Source organism: Eulemur rufifrons, chromosome 15, assembly GCF_041146395.1.
Source record: "Eulemur rufifrons isolate Redbay chromosome 15, OSU_ERuf_1, whole genome shotgun sequence".
In the NCBI taxonomy this organism is placed as follows: Eukaryota; Metazoa; Chordata; class Mammalia; order Primates; family Lemuridae; genus Eulemur; species Eulemur rufifrons.
In genome coordinates, this window is record NC_090997.1 from 5014452 (window position 1) to 5029633 (window position 15182).

General features: G+C 39.7%; 1 protein-coding gene across 1 annotated transcript in view; it reads left to right on the forward strand.

The window, feature by feature from the left end:
- Positions 1–15182, forward strand: part of BLTP3A (bridge-like lipid transfer protein family member 3A) — a 37872-nt gene that overhangs the window by 4100 nt on the left and 18590 nt on the right. The window contains exons 4-9 of the mRNA XM_069488512.1: positions 506–597; positions 7599–7788; positions 8096–8236; positions 8684–8854; positions 10228–10420; positions 14905–14991. Coding sequence (XP_069344613.1) covers positions 506–597; positions 7599–7788; positions 8096–8236; positions 8684–8854; positions 10228–10420; positions 14905–14991 — 874 coding nt within the window. The remainder of the gene's footprint in view (positions 1–505; positions 598–7598; positions 7789–8095; positions 8237–8683; positions 8855–10227; positions 10421–14904; positions 14992–15182) is intronic.

Sequence of the window (15182 nt, forward strand, 5' to 3'; positions counted from 1 at the left end):
CAAGACTCAGGACTCCTGAGTTGTTTTTTTGGACTTTATATAACATTTTTTTTTTGCCTAGACTCTACTCTAGACTTTGCTATTTTCCCTTGGAATCATGTCAGAGGAAAAATTAGAAGTTTAGCTTATTTTGCCTGTTGGGTGATTATCAGCTCAAAGCCCTTCAGGAACTGATTGATGCATATCTTTATCCCAAAGACTGGAATCCCCAGAAATAGTAGCATCCCTGTAACTTGGATTTGTGTTTTGTCTTTCTGCTATGAGCTCATCGTATTCTTGTCATGGGGTTCCACTGCTAATGGAAATTGAATGGGGAAGATGAAGCCTCTCTTTGCATTTTAGTTTGTTCATTCATTCAGCAAACATTTATTGTCTGCCCGCTGTGGGTGTAGCACGCAACTAGGCACAGGAGCACAGAAATGAATAAGATTCAATCTATGCTGTCTTCCTTTGTGCTGTGTGTGTTTTTATGCAGATGCTTAGCTTTCCGTGAATTTTATTTTAGTGTCTGGATAAGGTAGAAGTGGAGATGAAGACCTGTGAGGATCCTCGGCCCCCCAATGGACAGTCTCCCATTGCTCTGGCTTCAGGACAGAGGTTAGTTGCTTTGAGCTCTGTTATTTCCAGCGTATTAATTGTTCCAGTTACCCTTTTAGTTAAAAAATAAAAATTTTTATTATGGAAATTTAAAAACATATACTAAAGTAGAGAGAGTAGTATAATGAACCCCTATAAACTTAAGATCTAACTTCAACAATTATCAACATTTTGCCATTCTATTTTTATCTTTCTCTGCCACTTTTTGTTTGTGTGTATGTGTGTGTGTTTGTACACTTGCACTATAGTACTTGAAAGCAAATCTCAGATGCCATATGATTCCACCTGTAAATATTTCCATATCATGTGTCTTTAACACACATGGATTGGAAATAAAACAATACTACTCATATTCAAAAGAATTAACAGAATTCCTTAATATTATTGAATACCTATTTCATAATCAGTTTTCCTGAATTATTTTTTAACAGTACAGTGTGGATCAAATGAGGTCCACACTGTACATTTGGGTGATAGGTCTTTTAAAGCTCTTTAATTATATATAGCTCCCAGCACATATTTTTTAATATACCATTTATTCTTTTTAGAAATTAGATAATTTTTTCTAAAGAATTTCCTCTCGTTTTGTATTTTGGCTGATGATATCCTCAAGATATCATTTAAAATGTTTCTCATTTAATCTGGTAATTAGATGAAAGGCTTGACCTGATTCAATTTTGCCCTTTTTATTTTCTTGGTACTTCTAAGGGGTGAGGGATCTCTCTTTGGCCTCCTTTATAAAGGCATCAGTCCCATTCATGAGGCCAAAACCCTCATGACCTAAATACCTTCTAAAGTCCCCGTCTCCTAGAACTGTTACATTGGGCATTAGGTTTCAACATATGATGGATTTTGGGGGGACATAAACATTCGGATCATAGCACTGAGCAATATTCCATTGCGCGGATATACAATTTGTTGATCCATTCACTTGTTGATGGTCATTTTATTTCCATTTTTTGGCTATTGTGAATAATGCTGCTGTGAACATTCATATACAAATTTTATGTGATTGTGTGCTTTTATTTCTCTTGGCTAAATACCTAGGAATCGAATGGTTGAGTGGTATGGTAGGGGAAGATTTAACTTTTTAAGAAACTGTCAAACTTTTGCAGAGTAGTTTACTATTTTATATTCCTTTTACATTTTACAACCTTTTTTTAAAATTTTTATTTTATTTTATTTTATTTTTTTTTGAAACACAGTCTCACTCTGTTGCCCGGGCTAGAGTGCTGTGGCGTCAGCCTCGCTCACAGCAACTTCAGACTCCTAGGCTCAAGCAATCCTCCTGCCTCAGCCTCCCGAGTAGCTGGGACTACAGGCGTATGCCACCATGCCCGGCTAATTTTTTCTATATATATTTTTAGTTGGCCCGCTAATTTCTTTCTATTTTTAGTAGAGACGGGGTCTCATTCTTGCTCTGGCGGGTCTCGAACTCCTGACCTTGAGTGATCCACCCGCCTCGGCCTCCCACAGTGCTAGGATTACAGGTGTGAGCCACTGTGTCTGGCCCACTTTACATCCTTTTTACCTGCTTTTACTTTTTATATCTTTTAACCCTGAATTTACATTTAATTTTAAAATATTTTTTGTATGCTATACCTTTACAGTCATTATTCTTTTTAATGTTTAGATATCCCTATCTGTGAGCTTTTCTAAGTGAACTCCTGTGTCCTTTTGACAAGACCCCGGTGATATTCGTACTTTTTAAACAGAACAAGATGTTTGAGGCTTCTCTTAGACATCTTTCCTCTAGACCTGAAACCAGACATTTCTCCAAGGATCCCTGATTCCTTTTAGAGAAATGCTGTTTAGAGGCTATCATCTGGACAAAATTGTGTTCATCGAGTTGTTATTGTTTTAAGGCCTTTTTAATGTCCACTGGTGGGAAAAAGGTATTGTTAAGAATGAGAAAAATCTTGACAATATCCTGATACTTCTCAGTTCAAATAAAAGAGTTTTGAGTTAACTTTTTGGATTTAACATTGTGGGTTTTTTATTCATACACTGAATCTTGATTCATAACAAAAATAACAAATGATTTACTTTTTCAAATTTCAAAGAACAAAAAAACTAATATAACTATCAATAAGATTATGGAATGCAATAGATATGTGTATACATGAGTTTTAACCTTACGATATGTCGCATTTTGTGATTTACTTTTTCAAATTTCAAAGAACAAGAAAACTAATATAACTATCAATAAGATTATGGAATGCAATAGATATATATGAGTTTTAACCTTATGATATGTCGCATTAGGGGTGTATGGTCAAAATACTGTGGTGTTTTTTTTTGTCTTTTTTGTGTAAGACAGGGTCTTGCTCTGTTGCCTTGGCTAGAGTGCAGTGATGTCATCAGAGCTCACTGCAACTTCCAACTCCTAGGCTCAAGCCATCCTCCGGAGTAGCTGGGACTGCAGGCGTGTACCACCATGCCCAGCTAGTTTTTTTATTTTTTGTAAAGATGAGGTCTCGCTATGTTGCCCGGGCTGGTTTTGAACTCCTGGCCTCAAGCGATACTCTCACCTCAGCCTCCCAAAGTTCTAGGATTATAGGTGTGAGCCACCATGCCCGGCTTCAAAATACTGTGTTTTAAAATCACTTGAAATCATTCTTTATATGGTTGAATACCAATTTGACATACAGAAAGGCTCATTTGTTTGAGTTTATTTTTAATTTTTAGACTGTTTTAAAATTTATTTTCAACTATATAAAATTATATAGTTTTGAAGTTAAAACTATAAAACAAGGTACATTATATATACTGTATATGTATTTGTATTGTCACCACCCCCTTCCTTACACAAAGTATAGCATATAAATACTTTTTCCACATTGCTTTTTTCATTTAAAAGTATTCTGGAGATCAGTCCATAGAAGTATAAAGAGATGTTCTTTATTAATTTTTGTACCTGCAGAATAAGTTTATTTTATGGAGACACCATGGTTTATTTAGCTAGTTCTCTAATGATGGATATTTGGATTATTTCCAAGTTTTTTGCTGTTACAAATGGTTCAGCAATTAGTGACTGTGTTCATAAGTCACTTAGCCAGCATATTTTAGGAAACAGCTTTATTGAGATATAATTGACATATCATAAAATTGATTCATTTGAAGTGTACAATTCAGTGGTTTTTACTCTATTCACTGGGATGTGTAATCATGACCACAATCAATTTTAGAACATTTTCATCACCCAAAAAGAAACCCTGTACCTATTGACAGTCACTCACTCTTCATTCTCCCCTGCCTTAGCCACTAATCTACTTTCTATGTCTATTCTGTACATTTCATATAAATGGAATCATATACCATGTGGTCTTTTGTGATTGGCTTCTTTCACTTAGCATGTTTGCAAGGTTCAGTCATGTTGTAGCATGTAACAATACTTTGTTCCTTTTTGTATCTGAATAATATTCTATTATATGAATATACCACGTTTTATTTATTCATCAGTAGATGGGTATTTGGGTTGTTTCTCCTTTTTTGCTAGCATGTTTTGGGATAGAGTCCTAGAAGTGGGACTGCTGGGTTAAAGGGCAAATGTATGTGTAATATTAATAGATACTGCAGTGTGGGAGAGTTCTCCTTTTCCCAGAGCCTTGCCAATAGCGAATATTGTCAAACTTTAAGATTTTTGCCTAATCTGATAGATGATGTGACATTTCAGTGCAGTTTTTTGTAAGTTATATTGAAGTTTAACATACTGAGGTACACAAATCATAAGCTGAGTGATTACTTACAAAATTACATCGAGAAACAGACTACTTCCAGAACCCAGAAGCCTCCTGTGCTTTCTAATCTTACCCCCAAATATAACTTTTATTCTGGTTTCAAACATCATGGATTAGTTTTGTCTGTTTTTTTTTAAAGTTATGTAAATATAAATGTATAGAATGTCATTTGTGTCTAGCTACTTTAGTGCAGCATGTTAGAGTCATCCATGTTGTCACGTATATTTGTAGTTCATTAATCCTTATTACTGTGTAGTATTCTATTACCCGATTATGCCACAATTTATTCATTTTGTTGTAGATGGACATTTGGTATGCCTCCAGTTTCTGGCTATTAAGTATAGTGTTGGTATGTAGAACTATTCTCTGTCAAGACTGTGGTGGTTGATACATGACTCGACAAATTTGTCAAAACCCATCGATCCATACATCAAAGACTATGCTGCTATGAACATTCTTGTACATATCCCTTGGTGAACATATGTACACATTTCTATTTTATATATACCTAGCAGTAGTCTTGCTGGGTTATAGGCTGTACATAGGTTCTGCTTTCATAGATACTTCTAGACAGTTTTCTGTAGTGGTTGTACTGCTTTTCCCATTGGTAGTGCATAAAAGTTCCAGATGCTCTCTATCCTTGCTAGCACCTGGTATTGTCTATCTTTTTATTTTAGCCATTCTGATGAGTGTGTAGTTGTATCACATTATGATTTTAGTTTACATTTTTCTGATGATTGATTTATTGGCATTTTGGTTATCCTCTTTCATAAAGCACCTGTGTAAGTGTTTTGCCCATTTATCTTTTAGGTTGTTTGTCTTTTTCCTATTAATTTGTAGAAGTTCTTTTTTCTGGAAATAAGTCCTTGGTTAGATACATGTGTGGGAGGTATCTTCTACTTTGTACCTGGTAGAAGATATCTATCACTCTTGATAGGTTTTTGTTGTTGTTGTTGAATAGAAATGATTGATTCTTATGTAATCCAATATATCTTTTTTCCTCACTGTGGTTAGCACTTGTATCTTGTTTAAGGAATCTTACTATCCTAAGACATGAAGATATTTTTCTGTGTTTTCTTCTAAAACCTTGATTGTTTGACTTTTCACAGTTAGATCTCCAATCTATTATGAAACTGATTTTGTTTTGTTTGATGTGAAGCAGAGGTCAATATTATTTTCTCTTTATGGATATCTCCAAACTGACCGTGCACCATTTATTGAAAAGGCCATCTTTTCACCCGCTGCACTGTCATTTTTGTCATAAATAAATCAAGTGAGCCTCAATGTAGTTTTGATTTATAAGTGAGCTTAAACATCATTTTATGTTTAATATCTATTTGCATTTATTTTTCTTTGAACTGTCCATACTTTGTCCCATTTTTATTGGGCTCCTTGGTCTTTTTCTTCTCAGTTTTTTGAAGTTCTTTATACATTAGGGATATTGGTCCTTTGTGATATAAATTGCAAATATATATATTTTTTTCAGTTTGCATTTCCAGACCTCCTTTTTGTCTCTTGTAATGAGAAGTGATTTCACCTACATGACAAGAATTGCTGTATTTTCCACATCTAGAGGGCCTTTAAGATGTCCTTTGTTCTTCTCCCTTTGCCTTTTCTGGCCTCTCACTGTGGAAATATAGCTGTGCTCTTTGGGAAATACAGTTGACCCTTGAGCAACACAGGTTTAAACTGTGTGGGTCCAAGAGGGTTTTTTCCCCACCAAATGAGGATAGAAAATACTGTGGGCAGGAGGGCAGGGTGGTGGTGGTGGTGGTGGTCAGCAGAAACCATATACTTGGAAGGCCGATTTTTCCTGTGTGTGTATACATATACATGTACATATACATATACATATACATGTTACTCAGGGCTGACTCAGGGTTCCTCAGGGCTGACTGCAGACTTGAGTATGTGTAGATTTTGGTATTTGTGGGGTGGCAGAGAGTGGTGTCTTATAACCCATCCTCCTCCCTGCCCCCCACACCAAGAGACAACTGTATTTGGCAGAGTAGAGGTGGGACTGTTCTTGAGTAGATTTCACAATATTAAATGTCTTACTCTAGCCTGGGCCACAGATCAAGACCTTGTCTCTAAAAAGAAGGAAAAAAGAAAACTTCCTTACTCACTTGCCTGTACTTCTTTTATCTTTCCACTCCCTTTGCAGAGTATGCTTCGTCTTTGAAGATTTTACAGAAACCTTGTATCTTCTCTCTGTAGTTATATCTCCTTTAACAGACAAAATCTAAATATTTATTCAGGTAGTTTGTGGGCTATAAAAAGATTTATCAATTTATTCTTTCCAATAGGAGGGAGATTGTTTCTAGGTCAGCCCTTTTTCTTTTATTCCATTCTTTAAAAAAATAATTCCTATTAAAAAGAGTACTGTAGGCTGGGCACGGTGGCTCACGCCTGTAATCCTAGCATTCTGGGAGGCCGAGGCGGGTGGATTGCTCAAGGTCAGGAGTTCAAGACCAGCCCGAGCAAGAGCGAGACCCCGTCTCTACTAAATATAGAAAGACATTATCTGGCCAACTAAAATATATATAGAAAAAAAAGCCGGGCATGGTGGCACATGCCTGTAGTCCTAGCTACTCGGGAGGCTGAGGCGGTAGGATCGCTTAAGCCCAGGAGTTTGAGGTTGCTGTGAGCTAAGCTGACGCCACGGCACTCACTCTAGCCTGAGCAACAAAGCGAGACGCTGTCTCAAAAAAAAAAAAAGAGTACTGTAACTGGTTGCAGTGGCTAATGCCTATAATCCCAGCAACTCAGGAGGCTGAGGTGGGAGGATCACTTGAGCCCAAGAATTCAAAACCAGCCTGGGCAACATAGTGAGGTCTTGTCTCTAGAAAAATTAGCAGGGGATAGTGGCACACACCTATAATCCCAGCTACTTGGGAGGCTAAGGTAAGAGGATCACTTGGGCCCAGCCAAGCAAAACCTGGGCAAAACCTTGCAGTTGGTTTGTGAAAATCCTACTTGGTGATGTTCTTATTGTTATTAATACAATTAATATGGACAAATTAATTCTAAAAATGTGGATTAAATGAATAGAAGTCAATAAATTTCATTTTGCATTAAATTTTTCATTAAATTAGAAAGGATTGTTTTGTTTTTGAAGTTTTTATTCTATGTTTGTAATAAAACATCACGGTCTCGGAAAAAATTGTGTCAGTCAGTGTGTTAAACTGATGTCTTCTGGTGTAAAGACTATGCAGAAAGTCTCACACGATTCTGATCCTTGGTGTACCTTATTTGTTGTAGTGAATATGGCTTTGCTGAAAAGGTGGTGGAGGGGATGTTCATCATGGTCAATTCCATCACCATCAAGATTCATTCCAAGGCCTTCCACGCTTCTTTTGAATTGTGGCAGCTCCAGGGCTACAGTGTCAACCCCAGCTGGCAGCAGAGTGACCTTCGCCTCACTCGCATCACTGACCCCCACCGAGGAGAGGTACCAGCCTGTCATTGTCAGGGGAGAGAGTGGGGGGATTCAAAGTAGGACTGATTCTTAAAGGATATTATTCCTGCCTTTGGGGTTTTCTCAAATGTCCCCCATTCCTGGGAACCCCAGAATCCTTTCTGTTCAGTGTTGCTGCTGCATCCTTTCCTCACTTACGGATCTCTGAGTCGCTTCTTCCTGTTGTCAGGATCCCAGCTGAGAATGGTGGGCGTCTCTGCCTTGCCAGTGCTTTTCCCTTGGTCTTCCTGCCTCTTGGTTAATTTCATCCACAGAACTAAGGGATTTTACTTTCACTCAGGTTTTAACATTTAAGGAAATAACTTGGCAAACACTTCGAATTGAGGCAGATGCTACAGACAATGGTGATCAGGAGCCGGTAACCACTCCGTTGAGGCTTATTACCAACCAAGGCAGAATCCAGATAGCCCTTAAGAGAAGAGTGAGTATGTTCTCTGTCCTCATGAAAACGTCTATCTTTTGTTCTCCTAGACACCCTGGGAGTTGGTATTCTTTCATTATTTGGCATATTATTGGCCTCTGGAATGACAGTTGAAGTGGGAGGGCCTGCAATTCAATGTTGCTTGATATCAACGAGTAAGAGAACATTTCCACCTCCCTGTTTGCTTAGTTTGGAAACCATGTTTTTTTTATCTATTTGTAGGGTCACTGACATAGGCAGCTGACAGGTAACTGTGGCTGCTTTTTGTTAATTAAGCAAACTTTAGTAGTTTTGTAAGAAATTGGCTTTCCACAGTGCTTGATGCTTTCCTTTCACATACTAGAGATGGAAAAGCCACCTCTGAAATTGATTGGGCATCAGTCACTTTGAGGAGTTGGAATGACACAAGGTGATAAACCCCATGTTTTTTGTGGCCCACCCCCATAGACCAAAGACTGCAACGTGATAGCCTCCAAACTGATGTTCCTGTTGGATGACCTGCTCTGGGTGCTAACTGACTCACAGCTAAAAGCTATGATGAAGTATGCAGAGTCGCTGAGTGAAGCCATGGAGAAGTCAGCCCAGCAAAGAAAGAGCCTGGCTCCTGAACCTGTACAGGTTAGAGACAAAACAGACACCCTTGGTGGGGCTAGGGAGACAGTAGGCCAGACCTAACTTGTACTAATGTAGGTGGGATCTAGACTTTATCTGGGGGAATTTTTTTTTTTTTTTGTAGACAGAGTCTTACCCTGTTGCCCGGGCTAGAGTGCCATGGCGTCAGCCTAGCTCACAGCAACCTCAAACTCCTGGGCTCAAGCAATCCTCCTGCCTCAGCCTCCCGAGTAGCTGGGACTACAGGCATGCGCCACCATGCCCGGCTAATTTTTTCTGTATATTTTTAGTTGTCCAGTTACTTTCTTTCTATTTTTTAGTAGAGACAGGGTCTCGCTCTGGCTCAGGCTGTTCTCAAACTCCTGACCTCGAGTGATCCTCCCACCTTGGCCTCCCAGAGTGCTAGGATTACAGGCATGAGCCACCGCGCCCAGCTGGGGGAATTGTTATTTACTTCTGGGAGTTCATAGGCTTTGCCTGCACCTCCCATTTTTCATTTATTCTGTTCATGGGGTACCCCCAGTGTGTTAGGTATGCAATGTGAACCACTGGAGAGGAAAACTGGAATAAGTTCTTGTTCCTGTCCTTTTTTTTTTTTTTTTTTGAGACAGAGTCTCACTCTGTGGCCCAGGCTAGAGTGAGTGCCGTGGCGTCAGCCTAGCTCACAGCAACCTCAAACTCCTGAGCTCAAAGGATCCTCCTGTCTCAGCCTCCCGAGTAGCTAGGACTACAGGCATGCACCACCATGCCCGGCTAATTTTTTCTATGTATATTTTTAGCTGTCCATATAATTTCTTTCTATTTTTAGTAGAGATGGGGTCTCGCTCTTGCTCAGGCTGGTCTCGAACTTCTGAGCTCAAACGATCCGCCCACCTCGGCCTCCCAGAGTGCTAGGATTACAGGCGTGAGCCACCGCGCCCGGCCCTTGTTCCTGTCCTTGAGGCTCTCACTGTCTTGAACAGTGGACCATAAATGAGTTATTACAGTCTGGTGTGACTAGTGCCAGAGTAGAGGTAAACACTCTGCCATGAGAGCACAAAAGAGGCATCTAACTACCCAGACTGAAAGAGAGCAGTTAGGGAAGACTTTCTAGAGGAAGTGTTTTAGCATCAGTCAGCTAAGTCCTGGTGGGCGAGAGCTTGAGGGCAATTCAAACCTCAGAACAGTGATCTGACAGTTACTAGGCTAATTATAATTAGGCTTTTGGAGTTTGGGTTATTTAGTTGGGACAAATCTAAGTGATCTACCAGGCAAACATTTATGAGAGGCAAGGGGCATCTTCCTAAACTGTGGTTTTATTCAGGCTATACTAAAGCTTAAAGCCTGTAAAGGAGCCTCTCAGGGTCTGGACTTCTTATTTTTCTCTCTATGGTGTGTAGATCACTCCACCTGCTCCCAGTGCCCAGCAGTCCTGGGCCCAGGCATTTGGTGGCAGCCAGGCCAACAGCAACAGCAGCAGCAGTCGCCTCAGCCAGTACTTTGAGAAGTTTGATGTGAAAGAGTCCTCCTACCATCTGCTCATCTCCCGCCTGGACCTGCACATTTGTGATGATAGCCAGTCCCGAGAGCCAGGTACCCCACGAGCCTGGGCTGGGTGGTCCGCATCATTGTCTAGCTCTGGGGAAAGCCTGGAAATGAAGGCTTTTTTGCAGAGATGCTGTGGAATACTGTGGTTGGTTTCCCTTAATTACAGGCATTCTCGGGCCTCAGCCCTCCTGTGGTTACTTTGAGGCAGTGCTCTTCAGCCCTGAGGATGCAGTAGAACCACTTCTCATACTTAATAAAATACAGAAGTTGGGCCTCTCCTCAAACCTTACTAAATCAAAATCTTCAAGAGTAGAGTTCAAGTAGTGGCAGTGTGAACTTTTCTCCCCCGCCTCCCCAAAGTCCCTTGGGCAATGCTAATACTTGCCAGAGGTTGAGAGGTTACTTACTTACTGGAGTAAGATTTTAGGAAAGTTAATTCAACTATAGGAAACCTCAGAATTTTTGGATTTTTGAGTCATTTTAAATATTTATAGTGTATAAATGTGCTCTTCCCATGCAGGGGAGGTTATGCTTGTGTTCTTGTCATATTCCGAGCAATTGGTTTTATATACACATACACATTTATTCAGAATGAAAAAAAGTAATTGACTCATTTCTTTTCTTTATGAGCCTGGGGGAAATCGCTTAACCTCTTTGAGTTTCCTCATTTGTGAAATTGAGTTAAACCATATCTTAACTCATTTACCTCAAAGATCGAGTTAAATCACATCTTATTTATCTCAGTAGTCTCAAATGAGATAATATGCTGAATTTGGAGGATTTTAATTATAGGCAAATATTAAGTATTATTACTCTGCTGCTTGTTTTTTCAATATTGTCTCTATGTTCCTTTTTTTTTTTTCTTCTTTTTTTTTAGAGACAGCATCTTGCTCTGTTGCCCAGCTAGAGTGCAGTGGTGCAGTCATAGCTCCCAGCACTTGTGAACTCCTGGGCTCAAGTGATACTCTCACCTCAGCCTCCTTCACGCATGTGCCACCACGCTCAGCTAACTTACTAAATTTTTTGTAGAGACAGGATCTTGCTTTGTTGCCCAGGCTGGTCTCGAACTCCTGGCCTCAAGTGATCCTCCTGCCTTGGCCCCCTAAAGTGCTGGGATTACAGGTATAAGCCACCACGCCCAGGCTTTGTTGTTTCCTTTATACTCCCCTTTGCCACCAGCTCTTGGTTTTGATGCTAACATATGGTAGAGTTTTCTCTTGCTGCTTTATCTTTCCTGAAAGCTGTGTTTGCTTTTAATATTAAATAAGACCTAGACTCAGTTTCCTTGGGAGACCTACCGGTTCTTTTCTTCCTGGGGCTGCTGAGCAGCTCTGCCTCTCCTTCTTAGCAACTCCTTGGTCTTGAAGTGATTTCAACCCCTCTCAGCTTTCATTCTGAGAGAGAAGAAGCGAGCAATGACAACATAAAGATTGCCTTTGCCACCACAGGAGATAATTTGCCACCCACTCATTTTAGAAGTTCATTACTAAAACAATTATTATTTTGTTTGGTTATTTCTTCCAAATGTTACCTAAAGGCTTTGGGTGTTAGTTAGTTTTGTTTTTAATCCTTTCAGAAGTCTTAATTAAGAGTACATTATTGAGAGTTTTATCCTATTGCCTCATGGGGGATGTATAAAACTGTTTTCCAGTGCCAGGGTCCTATAATTCACACTAAGATATGAATGACTAGCTGTACCATTTATTTATTAAACTAAATTAATCTACTTGGTGGAATTTAAGGATGTTTTAGATGAGCTATTTTAAAATATGGGGCTAATTCCCAGCCTACCATATCCAGGTGTGGTGTATTACTTTGTGAAGGGGCAGAGAACAGGTAGAATTCTTATAACTTTGACTCTTCCCCTTGGGTTTGGGGAGAAAGAGAAAGGGAGAACTAGGTGGTACAGAAAGGGCTTTAAAATTCTCTGGAGTTGTTCTGTCCAATACAGTAGGCACTAGCCACATGTGACTATTGGGCACTTAAATGTGACTGATCCAAATTGAGATGTTGAAACGTAAAATACACATTGGGTTTCAAAGATATGGTACAAAAAAATGTGTGAAATACCTCAGTAATTATTTTCATATTGATTGCATGTTGAAATGATAATATTTTGGGTATGTTGGTTTAAATAATACATATTATTAAAATTAATTTTACTTTAAAAAAACTTTTTTTCATGTAGCTACTAGAAAATTTAAAATTACTTATGTAGGCTGATCATGGTGGCTCACACCTGTAATACTAGCACTCTGGGAAGCTGAGGCAGGGGGATCACATGAACTCGGCAAGAGCGAGACCCCGTCTCTACTAAAAATAGAAAAAAATTAGCCGGTCATGGTGGCATGTGCTTATAGTCCCAGCTACTTGGGAGGCTAAGGCAGGAGGATCGCTTGAGCACAAGAGTTTGTGGTTACAGTGAGCTATGATGACATCAGTGTACTCCAGCCTGGGTGACAGAGCGGGACTCTGTCTCAAAAAAAAAAAAAAAAAAAATTACTTATGTGCCTCACATTGTATTTCTTTTTTTGTTTTTTGTTTTTTTTGCCATGGGGCATCACTGTGTTGCCCCGTTGATCTAAAATTCCTGGGCTCAAGCGATTCTCCTGCCTCAGCCTCTGGAGTAGCTGGGACTACAGGTGTGTGCCACCAAGCCCAGCTCACATTTTATTAATATTTTTATTAGGTATAATTGCTCTAGAATTCTCTGTCCAATATGGTAGACACTAGCCATGTGTGGCTACTTAAATTAAAATTAAAATTAGTTCTTCATTAGCACTAGCCACATTTCAAGTCCTCAATATAATATATAAACCATAGCACATGTCTATCATCACAGAAAATTCTTTTGAACAGTGCTGCTCTAGAAGCTACTTGAAAGCTACATCTGCTGCTTTTTTTATTAAGAGATATGATAGCTGGGATCTTGGGACTGCTGACTAACATGTGCTCACTGATCGCATGGTGTTAGAGGTAAAATAATTAGAAATTGGATGGGTCATTGGGGTCAGCTTGGCTTGAGGTGGGACAACACTGTCTCTTAAAATCAAACTGGATCAGCTTAGACTTCAGGTTTTAGAGGGAAGGTTGGTGATTGATGGTGAAAAGAGTTATCACCTGCCTTTTAAAAGTTGTTTTCTCTCAGTATAAAGCCTGTGAGCCAAAAAATTTTCTTATCCCTCCCCCATCCCCTTTCCTTCATAGGGATTCCATTATATTTCCCTGCACTCATTTCTGTGGTGTTTTCTCTCATATTTATTGAACATTTGCTGCTTACAAGGCTCTATGATAGATACACTAGTAGGGGACAGGGTGGAAATACCAGAATAGTGTGGGTCAGACAATACACATTTGTAGAAGAAATAGTTCCTGCTTTTACAGTTCTTGTGTCTAATTGGAGAGATATGATAGAAACATGGAAAGTTCATTCATTTAGTAAGAATTAAATGTAGAGTCAAGATAAACATAATGCAATATTTGACTTATTGCTAAAAATTCCAATTTACCTATAATATTCTATATGTTTATTTTATAACATTGGTGTTTGTGCAGTATTTTTAGCATTCCGTGGTACTTAGTATGTACAGTATATAATGATTGTCTAATATCACAACTTTAGCTCTGAGGCCAGGATATGAAAGGAAATAATAGGGGTTCTTGTTTTTTGGGAATCTGGGTTGTACCTCTTCAGGTGTTGTGCTGAAGGACGGCAACACTAGTATTAATACTGTTAGGGTTGGGGGAACCAGTCGTTAAGTTTGTAGAGTGTGTCTGTAGGAAAGCTTGAATTGGAATTCCTGAATCCTGAGTTTTGCAGTTTCTTTTGCCTTTCTGAAAATATGGCAGCCATTTACAGAGATAGTGGAATATACTTTTGTTTGGGTCTTTTAGAGCAGTGGTTCCCAACCTTTTTGGCACCAGGGACCAGTTTCATGGAAGACGGTTTTTTCATGGATGGGGTAGGGTAGAGGTGGTGGTGTGGGGTGGGGTTTCGGGATGATTCAAGTGCATTACATTTATTCTGTATTTTATTTTTATTATTATTACATTGTAATGCATAATGAAATAATTATACAAGTCACCATAATGCAGAATCAGTGGGATCCCTGAGCTTATTTTCCTGCAACTAGATGATCCCATCTGGGGGTGATGGGAGACAGTGACTGATCTGACGGGAGGTGGAGCTCAGGCTGTGATGAGAGCAAAGGGGAGTAGCTGTAAATGTGGATGAAGCTTCACTCCCTCTGCTCACCTCCTGCTGTGCAGCCCAGTTCCTAACAGACCACATACCTAAACTGGTCCGAGGCCAGGGGGTTGGGGACTGTAGTTTTAGAGCATGTGGGTTAGCTATTGTAACCCAAAAGTAGAGGGCCTCAGTTTTGCAACTCACCTGATATCAAGGCCTTTGAGCTGCACTGTGTTATTAGCTGGGCTTTACAGCTGGCCCTCAATAGGAGATTTAAGTGCTCCAGGTGATGTTTTGGCTGTTCCTTCCACTGCTGTTCACCTGTATTTTTCTTTTATAGGTGTCTCTGCGAACAGACTCACAGGCGGTGCCATGCAGCTTACCTTCCGCAAGATGGCATTTGACTATTATCCGTTCCACTGGGCAGGTTAGGAGAATTCTGTATGGGATCAGTTCTAGCATAGCTCAAACTAGGGAGAGCAGATTCCTGGATTTATCCCTGACTGCTCAGCAGGAGGGTGCAGGGGATTGCAGCATATGCTCAGAGAAGCGTTGGGATTATCCCTTTTCAAGAGGACATCTTCTGGAAACCTACAGGGTCCACTATTGATTCTTTAT